We start from the raw sequence: 22,185 nt of genomic DNA on the forward strand, positions 1-22,185 counted from the left end.
TCTATCGATTTTATGCCAGTTCTACCCATGCAATCATGACGTAACCTCTCGTTTCGTGTTCTAAAATTGGTTGTAAATGTAGTACAGCTGCCAATACCTAGCGCAAATGCGCTATTCTTGTGACGGGAGGCATAGTATAGCACTGTACTCGATTGCATCCAGTCACCTCCACCCATATACTCCACATTTGCAGTGCGTTTGCTCTCTTTTCTGTATGTCTGTGTATGTGCATGTGTCGCGGATGGCTCCCAGGACCCGCAGTAGTCCAGAGTTGGCATTCGAGTGTGGATCCATGATCACTGTCTATATCCAGTGTCGCTTTATTTGCCTGGTAAAACCAATTCATTCGGAGGTAATGCCATACTTCGATTTATAAAGCCAGTACAGCTTTTAACATGGATACTTGTGTGCACCTGTACAACCAAAACCGCTTGTGATAGTAATATGGTCGTGTTTTCTAACATCTGGCGGTTTGTAAGACGATTACGTCTCTCTTTCTAAGTCACAGTGGCACCACTCGCAAGAAAAACGTATGAGACATGTTCATCCATCGCTGATTTTCGGTCGGTATTATTTCGTATCGCCAGCGATTAGTTACTGGCGAAGTATTATACTTAGTAGTAGGGGATTCATGATATGTTCACCTTGAGCATCAGGCTTATAAGGTATGTGTGTGTGTTCCGACATGTGCAAAGGAAATGACTGTGTCCAGTCGTAAGGAAGGTATGGATTTGACGAGGAATACTGAGTTAAGAGAAGATTATGTCAAGTCATAAGAATGGTACAGATGTTTCTATTTCCAGAGCCACAGCCGTCAGAAGGGTGCATTTCCGATACTACGCTCATTGTCGAATGTCATTCAACTGAGACCGCTATCAGTGACATTTAACTGTAAGTATAGAGATCAAATATGTAGGACGATTCTGTCTAGGGGTGTGTGGCGCGCCTGCGGTGGCCTGTGGTGGGAATGATTCACGTTTCCGGCTAACGGTAAAAGCTGTCTGAATGGAGAGGCCTGTTGGGATGCAGGAATGTAGCTGACTTAACCGTTTCGCCCTCTAGACGGCCGAATAGCGAACTAACACTTAGTATGTGTTGGATAGCTTTCGTGATCGCACGGAAATTTGAGAAGATTGAATATCGACGTGTGTTTGCGCTGGACCATTATTCCCTCCCATATAAATTATCCGGTTGACTGCTTCTACACATTTCGCGTCTTTATTTAGTTGAGAGAGCATCGATTGTGGTGTGTCCACCTAGTAGGTGAAAGGCGGGCGGAAGACACGATTGCAGGTTCTCTAGACATGAGAAACACCTTTGTAATTTATAGGGATTATTGCGAATCTGTTTCATCACCTACATCGGTATTCACGAGTGGAAATATCAGTTTCCTCTATTTTTTTCGAGTTTTCACATAAAGGTCTTCGCATACAGAATAAGTTTCTAGTTACTCAATGGTTTACATCATGCTCCACCTCGCTAAGGTTTTGGGTTTCTAGAGAAATAATTTCCAGTCTATGTCTTCGGAATTATGTTGTGTGAGCAAATTGTAATTACAGCCTTTATTCATCGACAAATACGTAATGGCGGGAGGCTTTTTTGCAGTGCGAAAACGACACCCTGCTGGTGCAGGTATCATAATTTTTTATACCCTATAATTGATAGTCAGAAATGTTATGCTGCTGTTAGAACGTAAAGGTACCATGGCTTATGTTGCGACATACGTTTGTGGGAAGTAATCAGTCTACTACTCATGTAAAAACAAAAAAAAATTACATATGTCTAGTCATAATGGAAGGATAGATTGAACATGGTGAATTGTGATTTCAACGCACTGAGGAGTATATCCGAGCGTAAGTGGTGACAGACTCATTTCGTAAACAGCTGCACAATATAGTATAGTAGTGCAAGTGTTCAACTGGACCTGCTATAGTGTGCAAACAGGACAGGCAATATGGCTGTAACAATACGTCCCCTCATCGGCACCTCTAAGCATACCCTCGCATTTTCCTTGTTGTTCTATCGATAGTGATGTTGATTACAGTACACCAACCGCGTCGGAGATGTCTTTCCAAGCATTACGTCCGCGGGTGCGGTATTCATCATCGCACATAGTGCCAGACGCCTGTCTCTCATAACACATGTTTGAGAGAATCTTGGCAGGGTGCAGCGCCTTCCAGAAACGCTGACTCGTAGACTTTGTCAGATGATTTCCTAGGACTGAGGAAAATCGAGACATATAGCTGGTGTGTGTGTGTATACACACCGTATTTTTTTTGTTTGCTGTACAGATATAAAAGATAACTACATTGTTTATGTAAAATGTGTATATATTGCAGTGTAATGTTACTGTGGTTTATGTTGTGGCATGACCAGAGAAAATGAGTTCGTGTCCTATCGTGATTAGATTTAGCACTTCGATAACCGCGAGGGTGTGAGAGAGATTTTTACGTGGAAAATTATGTGCCCTATAGATACTGAGATTCGTTCCAGAACCACAGCCGTCAAGAGGAGACATTACCTGTACATCGATCGGTGTCAGACTGTGGCAGCAATCCTAATATTTAATTGTAGTTAAACCAAAATGACTCGAACAAGATGGGGACGAGGTATCTACGGAGACTTCTGAGAAAGCAAGTGTTCAAAGACAAGTTGAAGCAGACCAACCATCTCTGGCCGGGATGCCGTCACTCATCCGCCACTGTGACATTAGGATATCTCCAGACCAGTAGCTGTAGGACACTGAAAATTCCAGCCATTCTTCTCTTCTGTAGGAGAGTGTTTCGAATTCTGTTTGCATAATTCTTCCGATTTTCCCATTTGTGCTTAGACAGTGCTCTTTTTCCAAACAATGGTTATGGTTAATGGTGTTTTCACGAGCGGGCACAGACATGATGAGGGCTTTTAGCGGTGAGAACGTTTACCGGTTTGAAAGCAGTGCGTCACGATTTCCAGGAAGGGAAAACGTGGTGTCACGTTAGGACCATCAGGAAGAATGTATTCGGTGTTATTCTGGACTATTTTCGTAAACAGGTCCAGAGGGCAAGAATTTCCTTGCAGGCAAGCTGAGACATTACGAAAGCTCCTACAGAAGCGACACTTAACTATTTGTGCAGCACTTTATGAATCCTGGGAAGGGACTGATAAGTATTGGACGAGCTGCCCCGTTACATCTCTCTCAGAGCTGGACGTGCACCTCTGCATCATCGCGTCAGCGACGGTGCCTAGGTGAACACGTATTCCGACAGGTGTTTCTCAAGTGTCTTGTATCAAAGGGATGCCGCCGCCTCATCCTTGAGGTACCCGACCTGACTCTTACACGTAGTTCGGCAACAGACGAGCGTGTCGTCACTTTGCGGGGGCCGCCAATGCATCCTGACTCCTGGAAGCGTTTGCGGTAGCGTCCTGTGTGGTCCAGTGGACAGTTGATGGCGGGCGGTGAGTGCTTCGTGATCGAAAGGTTTTTAACTCTGTATAATTACGTGTGATGTGTGTTTCATGACGGTATTCCTTACGCAATCGGAATAAAAGAGAAATGCAATCGATGTTATTACTTCTCACAAGACCTGCATCTTTCCAAACAGCAGAGAATGATGAGCAAGTGAATTCCAAGCCCTGTGTACTGTTTATATATATATATATATATATATATATATATATATATATATATATATATATATATATATATATATATAAGAGCAATATACCCTTGAATTTCCCTTCCTTGTATCCATCCTCTCCACAGCAGGGCTGCCAATTTCCAGGTAGAGTAGGGGAGGGGGCGGGGAGGTGATGGGATGTTGGGGTTGGTGTTCGATTTTTTGAAAAATTCTTTAAATAAATAAATAAACTATATTCCATACACTGCCTTGAATCCCCTAAATGGTTTAAATTAACAATACACACACATTGTCTAAATTGTTTAAACAACATTCCATACATAGCCATCGATTTCCAGACAAATTCATTAACTAATAAATAAAATATAATCCCCTACACTTCCTTAGATAACTAAACAATATTCTGTACATTGCACAAATTGTTTAAACAGTATTCCATACACTATAATCGAATTCCCTCCAAATGATTGATCAACTGAGTCTTTTCCCAGCAATTTCCGAGAGAGACGGTGGGAGGGGAGGTGGTTTACCATGGGGGAGAGGTTAATTAATTGATCAATTTAATTAAGCAGACAATCAAATTGATAAGAGTGAGAGGGACTATTCTAATAACATAAACCTGAAAGTATAGCTGTAGCAGAGAGGGGGGAGGTTTCTTGAGGGGTGAGGGGGGTAGGGGGAGCATAGGTTAAGTGCCTGTCAAATAAAAGGACAGATCCTTTTAGCAGAACAATAGGTTAAGTACCCATCAATCAGAAGACAACAATAGGTTTGCCCCTGAGTGGATACCTGCCCCTGATGTAGGCAACACGCACTAATCAAATGTGCTGGTGCCACTCTTGTTCCACTACTGACACTTTCATTGAAAATTCCATACCCTACTGATTTTTGAACAACTTAGGTTTCTTGGAGTGGTTAACTTCTACCAAGAGCATCTACCAGGAACAATCGAAATGCAAGTACCATTTACAGCATCACTAGCGGGCAGAGATGCTACAGGTCGACAACCTCTGAAATGGACCCTTGAAATGCTGAAGGCTTTTGAGCAAATCAAATCCAGCCTGAGGAAGGCAATCCTGTTATCATATCATGTTCCACACGCACAATTAGCTACAATGAGCGATGCCAGCCAATAGGCAATTGGAGCAGTCCTCAAGCAGTAGTGAACAAGCTCTGGCAGCCCTTAGGGTCCTTTTCGCTCAAGCTTACTACAGTGCAGGACAAATGGAGTGCTTATGAGGGGGAGTTACTGGTCATATATGAGACAGTGAGATACTTTCGTCCACATGTGGAAGCTAGAGCATTTACAGTTTACACCGATCATAAAACTGGTAACTTTCACATTCATCTAGAATGAAGACAGTTGCTCCCCATGGCAATTCATGCAGTTGGAGTTTGTCAGCCAATTTATCATGGACTTGCTGCACATTAGTGGACGGAGAACATGGTTGCTTGTTTCTTGTCCAGAGTATAGGCAATCTCCCAGATGACTGATTATGAACAATTAGCAAGGACACAAGCACTTGACCCCAGCTCAAAGAGTAACAGCAAAATGTTTCTAAGAGACTGCAGTTTAGGGAAGTATTATTGGCATGAACATGGGTTGAAGTTTCATGTGACGTCTCACAAGACAAGGCGTGGCCATTTGTCCTCAGTGGGCTGTGGAAGTCATTCTTTGACAGTATTCGTGGGCTAACCCACTTGAATGCAAGCAACACTATAAAGCTTATCTGTGTGGCTGAGAATAAGGGAAGATTACCGTAGATGGGCAAATACATACACACCTCGGCTGAGTTGGAAAGTCAGACGCCACGTCCACACACCTGTAGGGGATTTCTCCACCAGTGACAGAACGGTTTTCTCACGACCAGTTTGACATCGTGTTATTACCTGCTAACAATCGTGGACAGATATACACACTGGGCTGAAGCATTGTCACTATCGGACAAATCGGCAGAGACAGTAACACAGATCTTCCTGGCTACAGAGCGGATTGTTTAACTTCTGCTTGTTACTGCAGACCAGAGACAGTTTTATTCGTCATCATTCTTGGAGCTGTCCAGACTATGCAGATTTTAGTGTCACCACGCAACTGCCTACCAACCAGTGAGTATTTGAGCAGTTATATTCGTCTGGCAGTGTCCATCCACCGCTCTGGAATCTGAAGATGACTCTATGAAAGAGTCGAAACCGGTCACTCACTCCAATAAAAGATAATAAAAAATTGCGACAAAGACTGTTTTAAAATTTAATTTTAACAAATTTTAAGATCGCTGACTATGTTTTCAAAAATTTCAAAAATTTAAATGTTGGAACAGGTGAGTGTTGGCATCGGATCTTATAGGACACAATCATTTGCCATACACACAGTTGGACCTCGGCTTTGCCATTGGTTCTACTGGAAATATGCACGGCTTATAAACCGGACTTGGGAGCTTCTATGGCAGAATTGCTTTACAGAATGACCCTGCTTCTGTCAGCACCCGGGTTCCCGGGTTCGATTCCCGGCGGGGTCAGGGATTTTCTCTGACTCGTGATGACTGGGTGTTGTGTGATGTCCTTAGATTAGTTAGGTTTAAGTAGTTCTACGTTCTAGGGGACTGATGACCATAGATGTTAAGTCCCATAGTGCTCAGAGCCATTTGAACCATTTTTCTGTCAGCAGAATTCTTCGTCGCACATGAGCAGTCAGTCACAGGGGAATTACCGTACATCCTACAACAAGTACGGCACCACACATCCAAGCTCCGCTCTTGACCTAGTTCACCACCTGGGAGCAGCAGCACGTTCTTGCACAAGGAGCTTCATTCACGTTTGCATGTCATGCTGAGGATGGGCGCAGTTCGACCACTACTACACCCACCTTATTCAGGTCGTACAAAGTACTGTTGAGAGGCGAGCATTCAATACAGACAGAGGTCAAAGGCAAACGGTAGACCGTCTCTTTAGGCAGAGTGAAACCCGCGCACACTCTGGCGGCAGATGAAGAGCTCACGAGCGGACGGCAGGAAGAGACGGCGTTCCCCCACAGGGACGGCAGGAAGCAGGCCAGAGATGAACATAGCACTCCGCCTCCAAAAGATCGAACATCCCCGGCACCCCGGAACACCGCTCTTTCGTGGGTGGGCTGTGTGAAAGTCACCGCTGTCAGAGCGGAAAGCGCACATTGCATCGCAAGGCATTGAGCTTTGGAGAGAAAAGAGCAGAGAGTTCGATTACGCTTTGGTTATATCAAGTTGTAGTTAGTGATAAGTTTTAAACGACGTGCATTCACTTTGTATCAATACATATCCTTCTAGAAATTTAAATACAGGATGACAAAGAATAACAGAAATGTTTGCAGGTGGCAGCACTGCGGGTTCGTGACAGCGAGTAAACAGTCCGCCATTTCAGTAGTCATGGATCAGTGGAATGGGCAACAGTGTGTGTTAGCCATAAAAATGTTTTATAAAAACAATGATAGTATGGTAGCAGCGCAGAAGGAGTTTCGACGTTTTTATAATTTAGGACGACGTATACCGTTCCATCGAAATACGCGATAAAATGTTGGATCAATAACTTTGAAGAGACTGGATCTGCCCACAAGAAGAAACCAACATGTCGACCAAGAAGTGTGCATTCTCCAGCGAACATTGATGTTGTACGCGAGTCTGTCTTACGGAGCCCACGGCATTCAGTTTGTTAGCAAGCTGCTGTGGTTGGAATGTCTCAGGAGTGTTCGCAGAATTCTTCATCTTGATTTAAAATTTCATCTGTACAAACTACAGATGGTGCAACGATTGAAGGACAACGATTACCGGTTACGATTAGGATTCTGTCAACAAATGATAACAAAAATAACGATTACTATGAATTTCTAAACAAGTTTTGGATGTCAGATGAGGCACATTTTCATCTCACAGGTTATGTGAATAAACAGAACTACCGTTATTGGACAAACACAAATCCTAATGACGTACATGAGCGCCCTTTACACGCAAGTAAAGTGACAGTATGGTGTGGTGTTCCATCACATGGCATTATCGAACCGCATTTTTTCGCAAATGAACAAAGAAACACAATAACTGTCAATGCCAATCGTTACGTGGAGATGTTAGAAACTTTCGTTACACCTGCATTGAACAACGTTCCAAACGTTCAAGAAGCCTGGTTTCAACAGGACGGAGCGACATCACACACTCCACGGCAATGAGTGGCATATGTGCGAGAATTGTTTGGCAACCGTGTGATCTCACAATTCGGTAACATTCCCTGGCCCCCTACATCGCCAGATTTATCCGTTTGTGATTTTTTCTTGTGGGGTTACATCAAGAGCAAAGTCTCCACGACTCGACCAAGATGGGTTAACACAGAGAATTCTGGATGCAATTCACAGTATCCCAGCTGAGATGTTGCAGCGGTCAATGAGGAATCTCAACAGCAGATTTCACGAATGTAGTCATACTGGAAGACTCCATCTAAAGGACGTAATTTAAAAAAAAGATAAATGACATCATTGTTTCGTAAATAGCAAAGTTGTAAGGTTTAAATGACTAAGAATGCAATTTCTTTCCTTCATCACTTCTAGTTTTATTGGATTGTGGAAATGTTCCCGTTTTTCTGTGTCACCTTGTATAACGTAAACTGAAATTTGATACAGCTTTTAGTACATCTGGAAACTTTGAAACAATTTTTGAACCAATGCACTTTTTCGATGAACACTCCCATGAAGTACGACGTCTCGTTGACGCAGCACAGGTGAGCTATGAACAAATACAGTCTCAGTACACCTGGCGAATGAAGTCTCAAGAAGATTCTGATGCAACGGGGATTTCATTTAACGCAAGCGTAAATAGTGGCAGAGTTCAGTTGGCATTCCCGTCTGACTGCGAGAGTCTAGAATTCAGAGAAACTCTGTAATGGAATCGCCAAATTATTTTAAGGCTGTTTTCCCTTCCTGTGATGTGCAGGCGCACCACAAACAGCCAAAACTGTTGCAAATTTGTCACGATTTCGGCAGAGACGTGATAATTTCTAACGCAGTAAATAACACGTACTACAAAATGCGGGTGTGCGCCTAAGATGTTCACAGCTCGAAAAAGAAATTACTGCAAAGGAAAAATACTTTTTATTGTGACTCTGTCATTCTTTTTGGCGTAGATGAAGACAATTTATGTCATGGGTGTTCAACTGGACCTCGGCAATATTTCGCAAAGAATGTTCATCAGCGCACTCGATGATTGTTTGCCGAAATATCGTGCCCGTTATCCCGAGATTCGGAGTATATCACTATATTAATTACGCAAATTTTTGACTGACACATCTGTACTAGAGATGCAGCTTCTCTGTTCCCACAGCGACAGACAAAAGCAGAGCAGCAGCCTCACAAAGACCGTGTTTTCAAACTGCTCGCGCACAAAACGAATAATAACGTCACACGTGTAGCTGTGCTACCGCCAGCAGCTCTGTTCAGGTTATGAATGACTGCGATGTCAGCGTTGCTAAATATCGAACACGATCGTGTTTGAGGCTTTTATTGTTTTTATTGTCACTCACATGGGAGGCAATTGGAACAAACAGCTACCGAAAAACAACGCACTCCACAGGACGTGAGTATTGGTGAAAAACATGTCAATAATAACATAATTTACTAAAAAAAAAGAACGAAACTCGCAACAAATTTGTTCAGTGCCAGAAAACAAGGAAATGAATTTAATTATCAGTGGTAATAAATATAACTGCAGTCCTATGTAAAGATATACTGGTAGGATGTAAATCGGTTTGAATTGCTTGAATATAACAAGACTTTACTATTCGTGATCCTACTAGAATTTTATGTTCTTACGTATTTATAGTGCGACTTGGCATGTTTCACACACTTTAAGTACCTATTGCTAAGGATTTCAGTCGCATTTAGCGACAGAAAAATAAGACTTCAGCAGAACTCCGTGTATCTGCATTATGGTCTGTTACTCTAATAAAAGACTAACCGGAGGCAATATTTTAATGTCCGTCCCTCAAAAACAAAATTAACTGCTGTGATGCAAGAATGAAGAATGTTATTCCACATCGCTCGCAATGGTAATTCCGGAACGAGAAGCAGACTGAAATGACAGTTGAGTATCTTTTACAATTTCCTACAGAATACTGGTCTGAGGGAGCCTTAGTCACATTAGAATCAAAGTTATTGCAACTATTTTTCACAAAAAGGTTATGTTTCTTCACGACCAATACAGCAGATAATGGATGCATTTCCTGACGTATTTACAGTTAATATATACTGAGGTGACAAAAGTCATTGGATAGCGCTATGCACATATACAGATGGCGGTAATATCACGTACGCAAGGGAAAGAGGGCACTTCATTGGCGCAGCTGTCATTTGTACTCAGGTGATTCATGTGAAAACGTTTCCGACGTGATATGGCCGCACAACGGGAATCAACCGACTTTGAAAGCGGGGTGGTAGTTGAAGTTAGACGTATAGGACGTACCATTTCGTTAGCGAATTCAATATTCCGAGATCCACAGTGCCAAGAGTGTGCTGAGAATACCAACTGTGAATCATTGCCTCTCAACCAAGGACAATGCAGTGGCCCACGGCCTTCCCTTAACGACCGAAAGCAGTGGCGTTGTGTAGAGATATCAGTGCTAAGACACAAGCTACACTGCTTGAAATTTCTGCAGAAATCAATGTGGGACGTACGACCAACGTATCCCTTACGACAGTGCGGGAAAATTTCGCGTTAATAGGCTATGGCAACAGACGACCAACGCATGTGCCTCTGCTAACAGCACGACATTACCTGCACCGCCTCTCCTGGGCTGGTGGTCATATTGGTTGGAACCTAGACGACTGGAAAACCGAGGTCTGGTCAGATAATTCCCGATTTCAGTTGGTTAGAGCTGATGGTAGAGTTCGAGTGTGGCGCAGACCCCACGAAGCTATGGATCAAAGTTGTTAACAAGGCACCGTATAAGCTGACGGTGGCTCCGTAATGGTGTGGTGTGTGTTTACATCGAATGGACAGTATCGTGTGGTCAAACTGAACCGATCACTGACTGGAAATACGAGGCGTGTTTTTTTAAGCAAGTACCGTTTTGAAATTAAAAAAAGACGTGCTAAGATATCTCAATAATTTTATTTTTACTTGAAAGCCTGTACCTTAATCTACTTTTCAACATAATTTCCGTCAATATTGAGGCACTTGTCATAACGTTGTACCAGCTTTTGAATACCTTCCTCATAGAAGTCTGCCGCCTGACTTGTTAACCACTGCATCACTGCTGTTTTGACTTCGTCATCATCTTGAAGACGCTGACCGCCCAGATGTTTCTTCAAGTGCAAGGAACGGATGGTAGTCACTGGGCGCAAGATCAGGGCTGTACGGATGATGATCTAGAGTTTTCCAGCGAAAAGATGTGATGAGATCTTCGATCTGATTCGCCACATGCGGACGGGCATTGTCTAACAGCAAAACGATGCCCTTGCTCAATTTCCATGGACTGTTGCTTTGATTCTGGTGTGACGTAGGCCACCCATGTTTCATCGCCCGTAACAATTGGGCTTAAGAAATCATCACCGTCGTTGTGGTACCGCTCAAGGAAAGTCAATGCACTGTCTAAACGTTTCGTTTTGTGCACATCCGTCAACATTTAAAGTACCCAACGTGCGCACAGTTTTCGGTAATTCAAGTACTCGGTCACAATGCCATACAAAACACTATGAGAAACATTAGGAAAGTCATCCCGCAAGGTGGAAATAGTAAAGCGTCTGTTTTCTCTCACCTTATTGTCCACTTCCTGCACCAAACTTCCATTAACGACCGAAGGACGCCCACTCCGTTGTTCATCATGCACATTTGTGCGGCCATCTTTAAATGCTCTCACCCACTTTCTTACCATTCCATCACTCATAATGTTTTCTCCGTAAACTGCACAGATCTCACGATGGATATCGATCGCTTTTAGGCCTTTAGCACTAAGAAATCTTATAACAGCCCGTACTTCACAGTCGGCGGGACTCACGATTATCGGAGGCATCTTAAACACTCAGTACACAACGTAAACAAGAAAGAATTAGACTGTAATGGCGACAGTGCGTAGATCAAGGTACAGGCTTTCATTAAAAATAAAATTATTTAGATATCTTAGCACGTCTTTCAAAACGGTACTTACTTAAAAAAACACGCCTCGTAGTTATGTTCAGCTTCTCGGAGACCATCTGCAGCCACTCAACGGCTTCATGTTCCCAAACAAAAATGTCGTGTCACTGGGCCACAATCGTTTGCGACTGGTTTGAACATTCTGCATTCTAGACAATTCGAGCAAATGATTTGGTTACCCAGATCGCCCGATACGAATCCCATCGAACATTTATGGGACACAATCGAGAAGTTACAGCCCTTGTGAGGCAAACTGAGGAGCTACTTGATTGAGACGTATCGGTTTCGGAAAACTGCCGTACGGCCAGGAGAGTGGTGTGCTGACCACATGCCCCTCCATATTCGCATCCGGTGACGTCTATGGGCTGAGGATGACACGGCGGCTGGTCAGTGTCGTTGGGCCTTCATGGCCTGTTCGGGAGGAGTTTATATTAGTTATTAATCGAGAGGTCAGTTCGTGCACAACATCCTGTACCGGCAACACTTTCGCAAATTATGGACTGCTCTAGAGGCAGCATGGATCAATATTTCTGCAGAGGGCTTCCAGCGACTTGTTGAGTCCATGCCTCGTCGAGCTGCTGCACTACACCGGGCAAAAGGAGGTTCAACACGATACTGGGAGGTATCCCATGACTTATGTCAGCGCAATGGACCATTCACGCCTATTTTAAGTTGAAACATCCCCGTAGAAATCTCCAACTGCCCAACACTACAATAGCGAATATTCCAACAATGCCAACCAGCCACAGATTGCATACAGCACAGTCAGTGATTTTCAGACAGAGCGCTACGTGGCGTTACCAACATAAAAACCTAAACAGCCTACTTACAAAGTATGCCCTAAGTGGTACATCAACGACAAAAAATGGGCTAAAAAAGGCCTTAAGTCGCCTGAAAACAACTTAAAATTACTGCCAAAAATTCTATTAAACTGGACGGAGAGCACATTCAGTAAAACATTTCTAAACACATTTTTACTTTTAAGATACAAATCATAAACTAGGAGTTTTCGAAGAACTGCGATCGACGAGAAAAGAATCCAGAAAAAACGTGAAGCAATCGATTTTGTGTTAACCTTATATTATATGTACTGGAAATGGAAATGAGCGTTTGGCGTGATTGGCTGGGAGGCCCTTTACAGGACAGGTCCGGCCGCCTTGGTGCAGGTCTTATTACAATCGACGCCACATTGGGCGACCTGCGCGCCGGATGGGGATGAAAGGATTATGAAGACAACACAACACCCAGTCCCTGATCGGGAATCGAACCTGGGCGCGTAGAACGGCAGTCCGTCACGCTGACCACTCAGCTATCCGGGCGGACTATTATACGTACTTATTCGTTGTTTATATGTGTCAAAGTATATTAATAAACTGTCAAAACGTTGCTGACTTGTAGAATTCGTTTTATATAAGCAGTACACTCTGCTGTAGCAGGGAAAAGAAGGGAACCATCGGTAAAATGCTCCAGTCGGAGCATGAAAAAGACGAATATGTTTCCTCTTTACAAGACTCTGGCAGAAAAGTGGGTAACCAGCTGCCTCAATCCTCATTTCGCTTTCCTCACGAAAAATTTGATATGCGAATATAGTCGTGTTTTTGTGATGAAAGAGAGCAGCAATGAGATAGTGACAGAGCAAGAGAGAGAAGACAGTGACAGTGTGGAGTACGGTGGAAGAAGACAATAACAATGGAAGCCAAATAGAGAGGATATATTGACGGTCAGTGAGATGCAAATAGAGACGTATAGAGATAGAACCAAAAGAGAGAGGATACAGTGCATATGAAAAAAGGTGATGTACGTAGACCACACATAGGCTTGGGGGGGGGGGGGGGGGGGAGGGGGTTCTGGACCTTCCCAGAAAGGCGAACTTAACGAAACCGAACCTAGAATATCTGAGCGGTCGAGATATGGTGAAGACAAAGGAGACAGTGTAAGTGACAGAGGAGACAGTAGGAGTGGGATTTAGTGTAAATCAATGGGAGAAAAAGGCGACAGAAGGGGAGAGAGACATGCAGAGACAGTGGCACTGAGAAGGAGATGGTATAGGAATTCGGTAAAAGGATTTAGAATGTTCTGTATTAAAAGAGAACGAATCATAGTGTCAAATTTTTTTTTTTTTTTTTTTTTTTTTGAGGAAGGCAGCATGAGGTTTGAAGCAGCCGGTTCTCCACTGTTGTGTCAGAGGCTCTTAAAAGAGGAACATATTTACCTTTATAACTTAAACCCACCACATCGCAATGAGGAACAGAAACCATCGTTCCACTGAGTACCACCATTCACTAATCGTTAACAACACACAAAAATTAAACTACGTTGGATGCTCGAACCATGGACAGAGTCTCCTGGACTGACGAGCAATGATACACGCTGAGGATAGGGTACTGGTCGCGCAAAATAACTTGGCAACGGTGCAGAAATGCATTCTCGTCGTCATCACTGGCCGAGTCCATCCAATTGTTCTGAAGGGAGGGTCACCTCAGTTGTCTGCCAAGCCATGCACTTTGAAGCTTCTCAAAGCTGTCTCAGTGTGGCACTGCGGTCTTTGTACACCATAGGTGCAGGGAAGCTGTTCATCGTCAAACGTATGTAATGATGTGTACTGCCATTAAATTTGGTTGGAAGACACAAATAAGGAAGCAAAAATCTCATTAAAAGCTGTGCCTAAGAGGGCTTCAAGAACTATTTGATATTTCAGTGACTCAAAAAAGTGATTAAAGAAGGGGAAGCAAACATAGCTACAAGCATCAGCAGCGATAAAATAGTTTCCATTTGGGGGCGTTTTTGCAGTATATGTGCGACATTGTGCTACTCTCATGCTGGTATATTAGCACTGACATCTAGGCAAGGGTTTAGTGTGGCATATGTGTCTTTCCAACGAACATGCAGTAAACGCAGAAATGTGAACTATGGCAACATTATTACCAAATGCGTCCAAACAGGACCAATGTGCTGTTATTCTTTTCTTGACTGTTAAAGAACAGACACTGGTAGCCAGCCATTGGAGAATGAAGAATGTATCTGTGGCGGCATATATGTCGAAAACCACCAATGTTGAATGGTGAGACAAATTTCGTGCTGGTCGCGATTCGACACATACTCCGGTCAACCTGGGAGGCCAGCCTTATCTATTACAAACAATTTTCAATTCGATGATGAAGTTTTCTCGGGTTATCAGATGAGTCAAGACGTCGTTCTGCGACAATGTTTGACAAGTTTCCCATTCATCATTTTCAGGTGGAATGTCGGGCTCATGTCCATTGTATGTCTTTATACCCGCTGGCCACGGGTTTCTCTACCTCATCTGCAACGACTGTGCCAATTACCCGCCTCCGGAAGAAATGTCAGAGACAGTGGTGCGGAGAGCTACAGACGGTGATAGGGATGGGAAACTCACAGCGTGCTGGAGGGTCCAGGAGTCGCATCTTGGTACTGATTGTCTATTCTACCTGCTGCCTTCACACCAAAGCGCTCTTGGCTTATTCTTGCAACCGTCACATCCCATGCAGAGCTCAGCTGCAACTGCAAACTGCTGTACCAGCTGACAAGATCATCATGGACCCATATCTCCACTCTCTCTTTGATGATTGAGTCCCAGAACCCGTTCGTCGACGTGCTAGTTCGGCCCTGATGCAGGAACATACACACACCACGAGGCTTGAACTTGATAAAATCGGACGTACTCTATTCGCTGCCAAGTGCAGCTGGCATCCAGTCTCTCGCCTGCACGTGGGAGTGGGTGAATCGAAACATCTTTGCATCCGATGAACTCTGCAAGTGAGAAGCTACCTTGAAGTAATGCAACAAGTTCCACCAACTTTCAGGGGCTCACACGCAGAATACCGACACTATGGACTCGAAGACCATCATCAATTTGACTGGAAAGTAATTAGATAAGGCGACAACATACGTGCTGTCAAAAGGACAAAATTTTGCAGCAGCGCCAAGTAAGCCATTGGGGGACTTCCCTCCAATACTGCTGAAGAGCTGGAAAGAAAAACCTACAGGGTCTTTGACAAAGCAAATACGCTGAAAACTAACATTTCTGCGGCAGAATGCAGAAAAGAAAATACACAGTCGACTTAGGAGACGATAAAGACAACGCGATAGTACTGCTACGACAATTGAATACTGGGAGCAGATTGAGACAAGGTTACAAGAATGTAGAAAAGGATCCTATATAAACGGTGACAAGGAAGATCATTTCATTCGTAAACAAGTCAGGAATGGTCAAGGGTATGATCAGAAGGCTGTACACAAGAGCACATACGATCGCGGCTGTATGGCCTCCCAAAGATACTCAAGAAGGGAGTCCCACTACATCCAATAGTGGACACGATGAATTCACCAATATATGGGACAGCTAAACACTTGGCGCAGATACTAAAGCCTCTCATGAGTCACTTTTCACACCATGTCAAAAATTCATTTGAAAGTGCGTCAAGAAATGTACCTGGACAAGTGTGATCTCCTGGTTAGTTTCGATATCACGTCGCTTTTCATACTGATACTGCTACCAGACTCCTTGACATCACTAGAAAGCTACTTCAGCCAAGACACTATGGAATTGTTCTGACACTTGCTCACTACCACCAACAGTTAGACGGAGTCACTATGGGATCACCGTCAGCACTTGGTATCGCAAAACTGTACATGGAGCACATCGAAGAAAAGGCTTTTGAAAACACGTGCTTAAAACCAAAGGCGTTCTACTTTCGTCGTGTGGCAGCGTGGCACAGAAAACCTCAACGGCGTACACGACAGTATAAAGTTCACTATGGAGGTAGAAGAAAACGGATGCCTGATAAACAATAAAACTGATGGCATGCTGGGACGTTCTGTCTATAGAAAAAAGACCCACATGGACCTGTACTTAAACACTAGCAGCTGCCACCATCCAGCACAACGAGGAAATCCATGCTCACCACCTTGGTGACAAGCGGAGTCTGCCCACCGAGCTAGTCGGAGATACAGAAAAGAAGCGCTCACCATCCGAACAAGATAAAGAAAGACGACATGGAAGAAGACACAAAGTGCCTGGCGTTCCTACCGTACACTGGACAACCCACAGGCAAGATTGCCAGGATTTTGGAGCAAAATAACATCAGAACCGTTTTCTATTTGGCGGCTAAATTCATAAATATGCTCGGCTCAATGAAAGACAAATTAGGACTTCAGACACCTGGAGTCTATAGCATCAGCTACGGATGTGGCAAACAATACATCGGCGAGATTCAGCGGCGTATTCTGCAGCGCCACTCAGAACATGCGAGAAGCGTTCACCTTTTGGCCAAACGGACAAATCTGCAATCGCAGAGCACACCCTCTACAAATGTCACTTGTTTAACTTGGTTTAGACTAAGGTGCTGTGCCAGGTGAACGGGTTCTGGGACTCTATCATCAAAGAGGAAGCGATGATATGGATCTATGTGTCAACTACGATAGTGGTTTCCAGTTGAACTCCACACAGGATGTGGCGGTTGCAAGAATACACCAAGAACGCTCTGATGTGAAGGCGACGAAGGTAGCAGATGGAATAGACAGGCAGCGCCAGGACACGATGCCCGTACCCTCCAACGCGCTGCAAGTTCCCACCACCACGTCCGTCACACCCCTTCCGAAGTGGCGTAATTGGCACAACCGTTGAGGACGAGGCAGAGAAGACTGGCCAGCTGCTATAAGGACACGCAGTGGACTTGAACTTCGGCTGAAGATGATGAGTAAGAAACGTGTCGAAACGTTGCCACAGAACGATGCCTTGACTCAGCTGATAACCCAAGAAAATTTCATCAACTGGATTCGGTGAGAAAGCCTGAATTCCTTATAATTTTCAATTCAATTTATTGCCACGAATTTTTAGACCTGTTATCTTGAGACACAAAACAGGTCGTACATTTTCAATAATCACAGTCACACGAAATGTTTTGTATTGTGTATATAATAATATGTTATGTTAAGACCAACTGTAGATAATATTAATGTAGAAATAAAACATACAATAACTACTGGGAACCGGAGATGAAAGCGTCGAAAAAACGGTACTCTAGTCCATCATCCCCTCGTCCCAAGAAGTTCAAGATCCATCCATTTGCAAGAAAGGTGATTCTCAGCCTGTTCCTTGTTTACCAGTGCCCATTGCTTATTGATTTCAAGGAACCTGGTGTCTCCATCACTGGGGAACGGTACTTATGCAATGCTGGAGAAACTATGGAGTGCAATTAAGGCGAAACGTCCGGGGAAAACTGCGACAAGGGCTTCTGCTGCTTCATGATGCACGTCGCTATGTTGCAAATGTCGTAAAACTGAAGTTACGCCACCTAAAGTGGAAGTACTCGAGCACTCGCCCTATAGTCTTCATCTTTCCCCATGAGATTATCACACCTCCAGTCCCTTAAAAAAGGCCTTCAAGGCAGGACACAGTGTCTTACCGAAAGTGTAACTTCAACCCTTCAACCTGCTTCGTTGGTGGGATGATTGCCTCAATAATGTTGGTGATTTTGCCTAATTCATTTAGCGATTCTGGACTGTACGGCATTCGAACGGAAATTTTTTGATCGCCGCTTATAATCCCCAAGGCTTCACTACTTTGGAAAGATATGGATGAAGGAGATGATAATTTTATTTTTAGGTTTTATACCCAACCATGTTGCCAAAGGACTGACACACAATTTCTATATGACACATGTTCTTTATTTTACATTGCAGTATCATAGTAAATGACATCGGGCACTATGGTTCGTTTTGTACCTCTTTTTTGTCTTGTGAGTGTGTGGTTAATCTTGTTTCGCTTTCGTTGACCCTCCTGGAAATTGAAATAAGAACACCGTGAATTCATTGTCCCAGGAAGGGGAAACTTTATTGACACATTCCTGGGGTCAGATACATCACATGATCACACTGACAGAACCACAGGCACACAGACACAGGCAACAGAGCATGCACAATGTCGGCACTAGTACAGTGTATATCCACCTTTCGCAGCAATGCAGGCTGCTTTTCTCCCATGGAGACGATCGTAGAGATGCTGGATGTAGTCCTGTGGAACGGCTTGCCATGCCATTTCCACCTGGCGCCTCAGTTGGACCAGCGTTCGTGCTGGACGTGCAGACCGCGTGAGACGACGCTTCATCCAGTCCCAAACATGCTCAATGGGGGACAGATCCGGAGATCTTGCTGGCCAGGGTAGTTGACTTACACCTTCTAGAGCACGTTGGGTGGCACGGGATACATGCGGACGTGCATTGTCCTGTTGGAACAGCAAGTTCCCTTGCCGGTCTAGGAATGGTACAACGATGGGTTCGATGACGGTTTGGATGTACCGTGCACTATTCAGTGTCCCCTCGACGATCACCAGTGGTGTACGGCCAGTGTAGGAGATCGCTCCCAACACCATGATGCCGGGTGTTGGCCCTGTGTGCCTCGGTCGTATGCAGTCCTGATTGTGGCGCTCACCTGCACGGCGCCAAACACGCATACGACCATCATTGGCACCAAGGCAGAAGCGACTCTCATCGCTGAAGACGACACGTCTCCATTCGTCCCTCCATTCACGCCTGTCGCTACACCACTGGAGGCGGGCTGCACGATGTTGGGGCGTGAGCGGAAGACGGCCTAACGGTGTGCGGGACCGTAGCCCAGCTTCATGGAGACGGTTGCGAATGGTCCTCGCCGATACCCCAGGAGCAACAGTGTCCCTAATTTGCTGGGAAGTGGCGGTGCGGTCCCCTACGGCACTGCGTAGGATCCTACGGTCTTGGCGTGCATCCGTGCGTCGCTGCGGTCCGGTCCCAGGTCGACGGGCACGTGCACCTTCCGCCGACCACTGGCGACAACATCGATGTACTGTGGAGACCTCACGCCCCACGTGTTGAGCAATTCGGCGGTACGTCCACCCGGCCTCCCGCATGCCCACTATACGCCCTCGCTCAAAGTCCGTCAACTGCACATACGGTTCACGTCCACGCTGTCGCGGCATGCTACCAGTGTTAAAGACTGCGATGGAGCTCCGTATGCCACGGCAACCTGGCTGACACTGACGGCGGCGGTGCACAAATGCTGCGCAGCTAGCACCATTCGACGGCCAATCCCGCGGTTCCTGGTGTGTCCGCTGTGCCGTGCGTGTGATCATTGCTTGTACAGCCCTCTCGCAGTGTCCGGAGCAAGTATGGTGGGTCTGACACACCGGTGTCAATGTGTTCTTTTTTCCATTTCCAGGAGTGTATATAGTGAGGAACTGTTGAATCGAATATCTAATTACTGGCCGTATGGGCATTGCCTGTTAATATGTTCATTTCCAGACTAGTTAGCAGTCGTCAGAAATTGTGCGAGATATACGAATATATTTGTGCAAAGGCTTCAGTTGTCGAACTACACCTCTCCTACTGCATGGTGATTCTGTGGTGGTCCTTCACAACAGAACCCCCATCTTGATAAATTCTTGTTTTAAAGATAAGTAACTATTTTGCGGTATATAAAGGAGAACACTTTAATATATCATTCACTTATGTACAGCACTACAGCATGCTTAGATAAGAAAGCAACTGACTGACACAGAGTAACTATTTCAGCATTATTGCATGGAACATGGAATATATATAAAAGCACCTTGCTTAACATTTTACAACACACAGAAAATAATTAACACTTAACACACCTCCTTAATTATTTTTCTTCTTAATTCTTGAAACACTTTTACAGTCTGTTGCTTAGTGAGTACGTCAGCAAGTTGACTTGAACTGTCTACATGTTTCAGTTTGACAGTCGTTCCCATGTGTTGTTGAATAAACTTTCGTGAAATTTCAATGTGTTTCTTGCCTCTTGTAACTTTTCCTTCATAAGTATTGCTCAGCATATGTATTGCGGCTTGATTTAGAATACAAAGTTCCGTTGGTTTATTCAAGCCTGAAATTCTAAGTTCTTGTCCAAGGCGTCGTATCCAACAATATCATCGATTGAAGAGACAGCAGTTCGGTATTCTGCTTCAGCAATTGAAGTTGCCACAAGACGTTGCTTTCGAGCTTACCAGACAGTGGGCGCTCCTCGCATAATAAGAACTCCGCTGGTGGTATAATAAGAACTCCGCTGGTGCAGCATCTGGTTGCAAAATCACCACCATAATCAGAATCAGGATAAGCAAGCAGTGTTGAGCCTCCATCAAATAATATGCCATACTTCATAGTTCCTTTTAGGCACTGAAAAATTCGTTTTACCATTTTCCAGTGACTAACCACTGGTTTATTACTAAATCTACTTAAGTAATTAACAACAAAACTAATATCCGGAAGTGATATTGTTGCAAGATACAGTAGACAGTAGACTTCTATATAAGGTTCAGTCCTTTCCAATGGTTCATCGTTGATAAGATTTACTACATCTGTCATCATTCCACACTCCATGGGTGTGGCAACTGAATTTAAATCATCGAACTTAAATTGTCTTAAATCTTCCGCATATTCTTGAATATGCATAGTTTTGAATAGCAGACACACTCGTATCGTATTTGTAACTAAAGAAATTTCTCTGCAAACCTTCAATTGTCAAATCTGATTTCTTGCCATGTAGCGTTTCTAATTTTTTAAGCATTTGACTAGCAGACTTGTAATTTGCTATTTTCCTGGCTATGTTGCTACCGGCATTTAAACCTATAAAAATTTGTGCCTCAAGATCTTTCTCAATCCAAGCTTTTACATGTTGATCAGTTTCTCCTCCTGTCGGTTTAGTTTCCTTTCCGGTTGCTACTGAATACAATTTCTTTGACTTTAATGTTAAATCTAGTTTAAATCGCCAAGAGACGTAGTTAACATTTCCGTGATGATCCTCCGACAAAACTTCCAACAGTGACTTGATAAAATCCATTGGTTACGGGTAAAAACTCTACTGTCTGTGAAATTAATACACGTAACTGACTTTTCTGACTGTACTTTGACGATTAACAAAGTTTTCGCGACTTTAATTATCGTGACACTAATTTGCCAATTGACGCTACTTCTGACTATTTACTGATATGCAAAGCATCACTGACCTGTTTGTGCGCTCTTTAAAAATAACAGACGAATAGTTACATATCCAGTTTTATGCTTTCGTTTATCTAGCCAAGCTTATAGATTCGTTCTGGGCCCATAACCTCTTGATAAATTCTTATTTTAAAGATAAGTAACTATTTTGTGGTATATAAAGGAGAACACTTTAATATATCATTCACTTATGTACAGCACTACAGCATGCTTGGATAAGAAAATAACTGACTGACACAGAGTACCTATTTTAGCATTATTGCATGGAACATGTAACATATATAAAATTACCTAGCGTACATATTACAAGACATAGAAAATAATTAACACTTAACATGCCAACACTACCTTTGTGCCCTCTCCTAACGCTTTGTCTTTGCAAGTATGGGACAAGTTATACTGTGCGCA

At 43.8% G+C, this 22,185-nt stretch overlaps 1 protein-coding gene across 1 annotated transcript in view; it reads right to left on the reverse strand.

Annotated features, from left to right (window-relative positions):
- Nucleotides 1-20,940, reverse strand: part of LOC124709003 (UDP-glycosyltransferase UGT5-like) — a 115,925-nt gene extending 94,985 nt beyond the window's left edge. Inside the window, exon 1 of the mRNA XM_047240636.1 lies at nucleotides 20,787-20,940. Coding sequence (XP_047096592.1) covers nucleotides 20,787-20,940 — 154 coding nt within the window. The remainder of the gene's footprint in view (nucleotides 1-20,786) is intronic.
- Nucleotides 20,941-22,185: the final 1,245 nt, after the last annotated feature.

Source organism: Schistocerca piceifrons, chromosome 7 (genome assembly GCF_021461385.2).
Source record: "Schistocerca piceifrons isolate TAMUIC-IGC-003096 chromosome 7, iqSchPice1.1, whole genome shotgun sequence".
NCBI lineage: Eukaryota > Metazoa > Arthropoda > Insecta > Orthoptera > Acrididae > Schistocerca > Schistocerca piceifrons.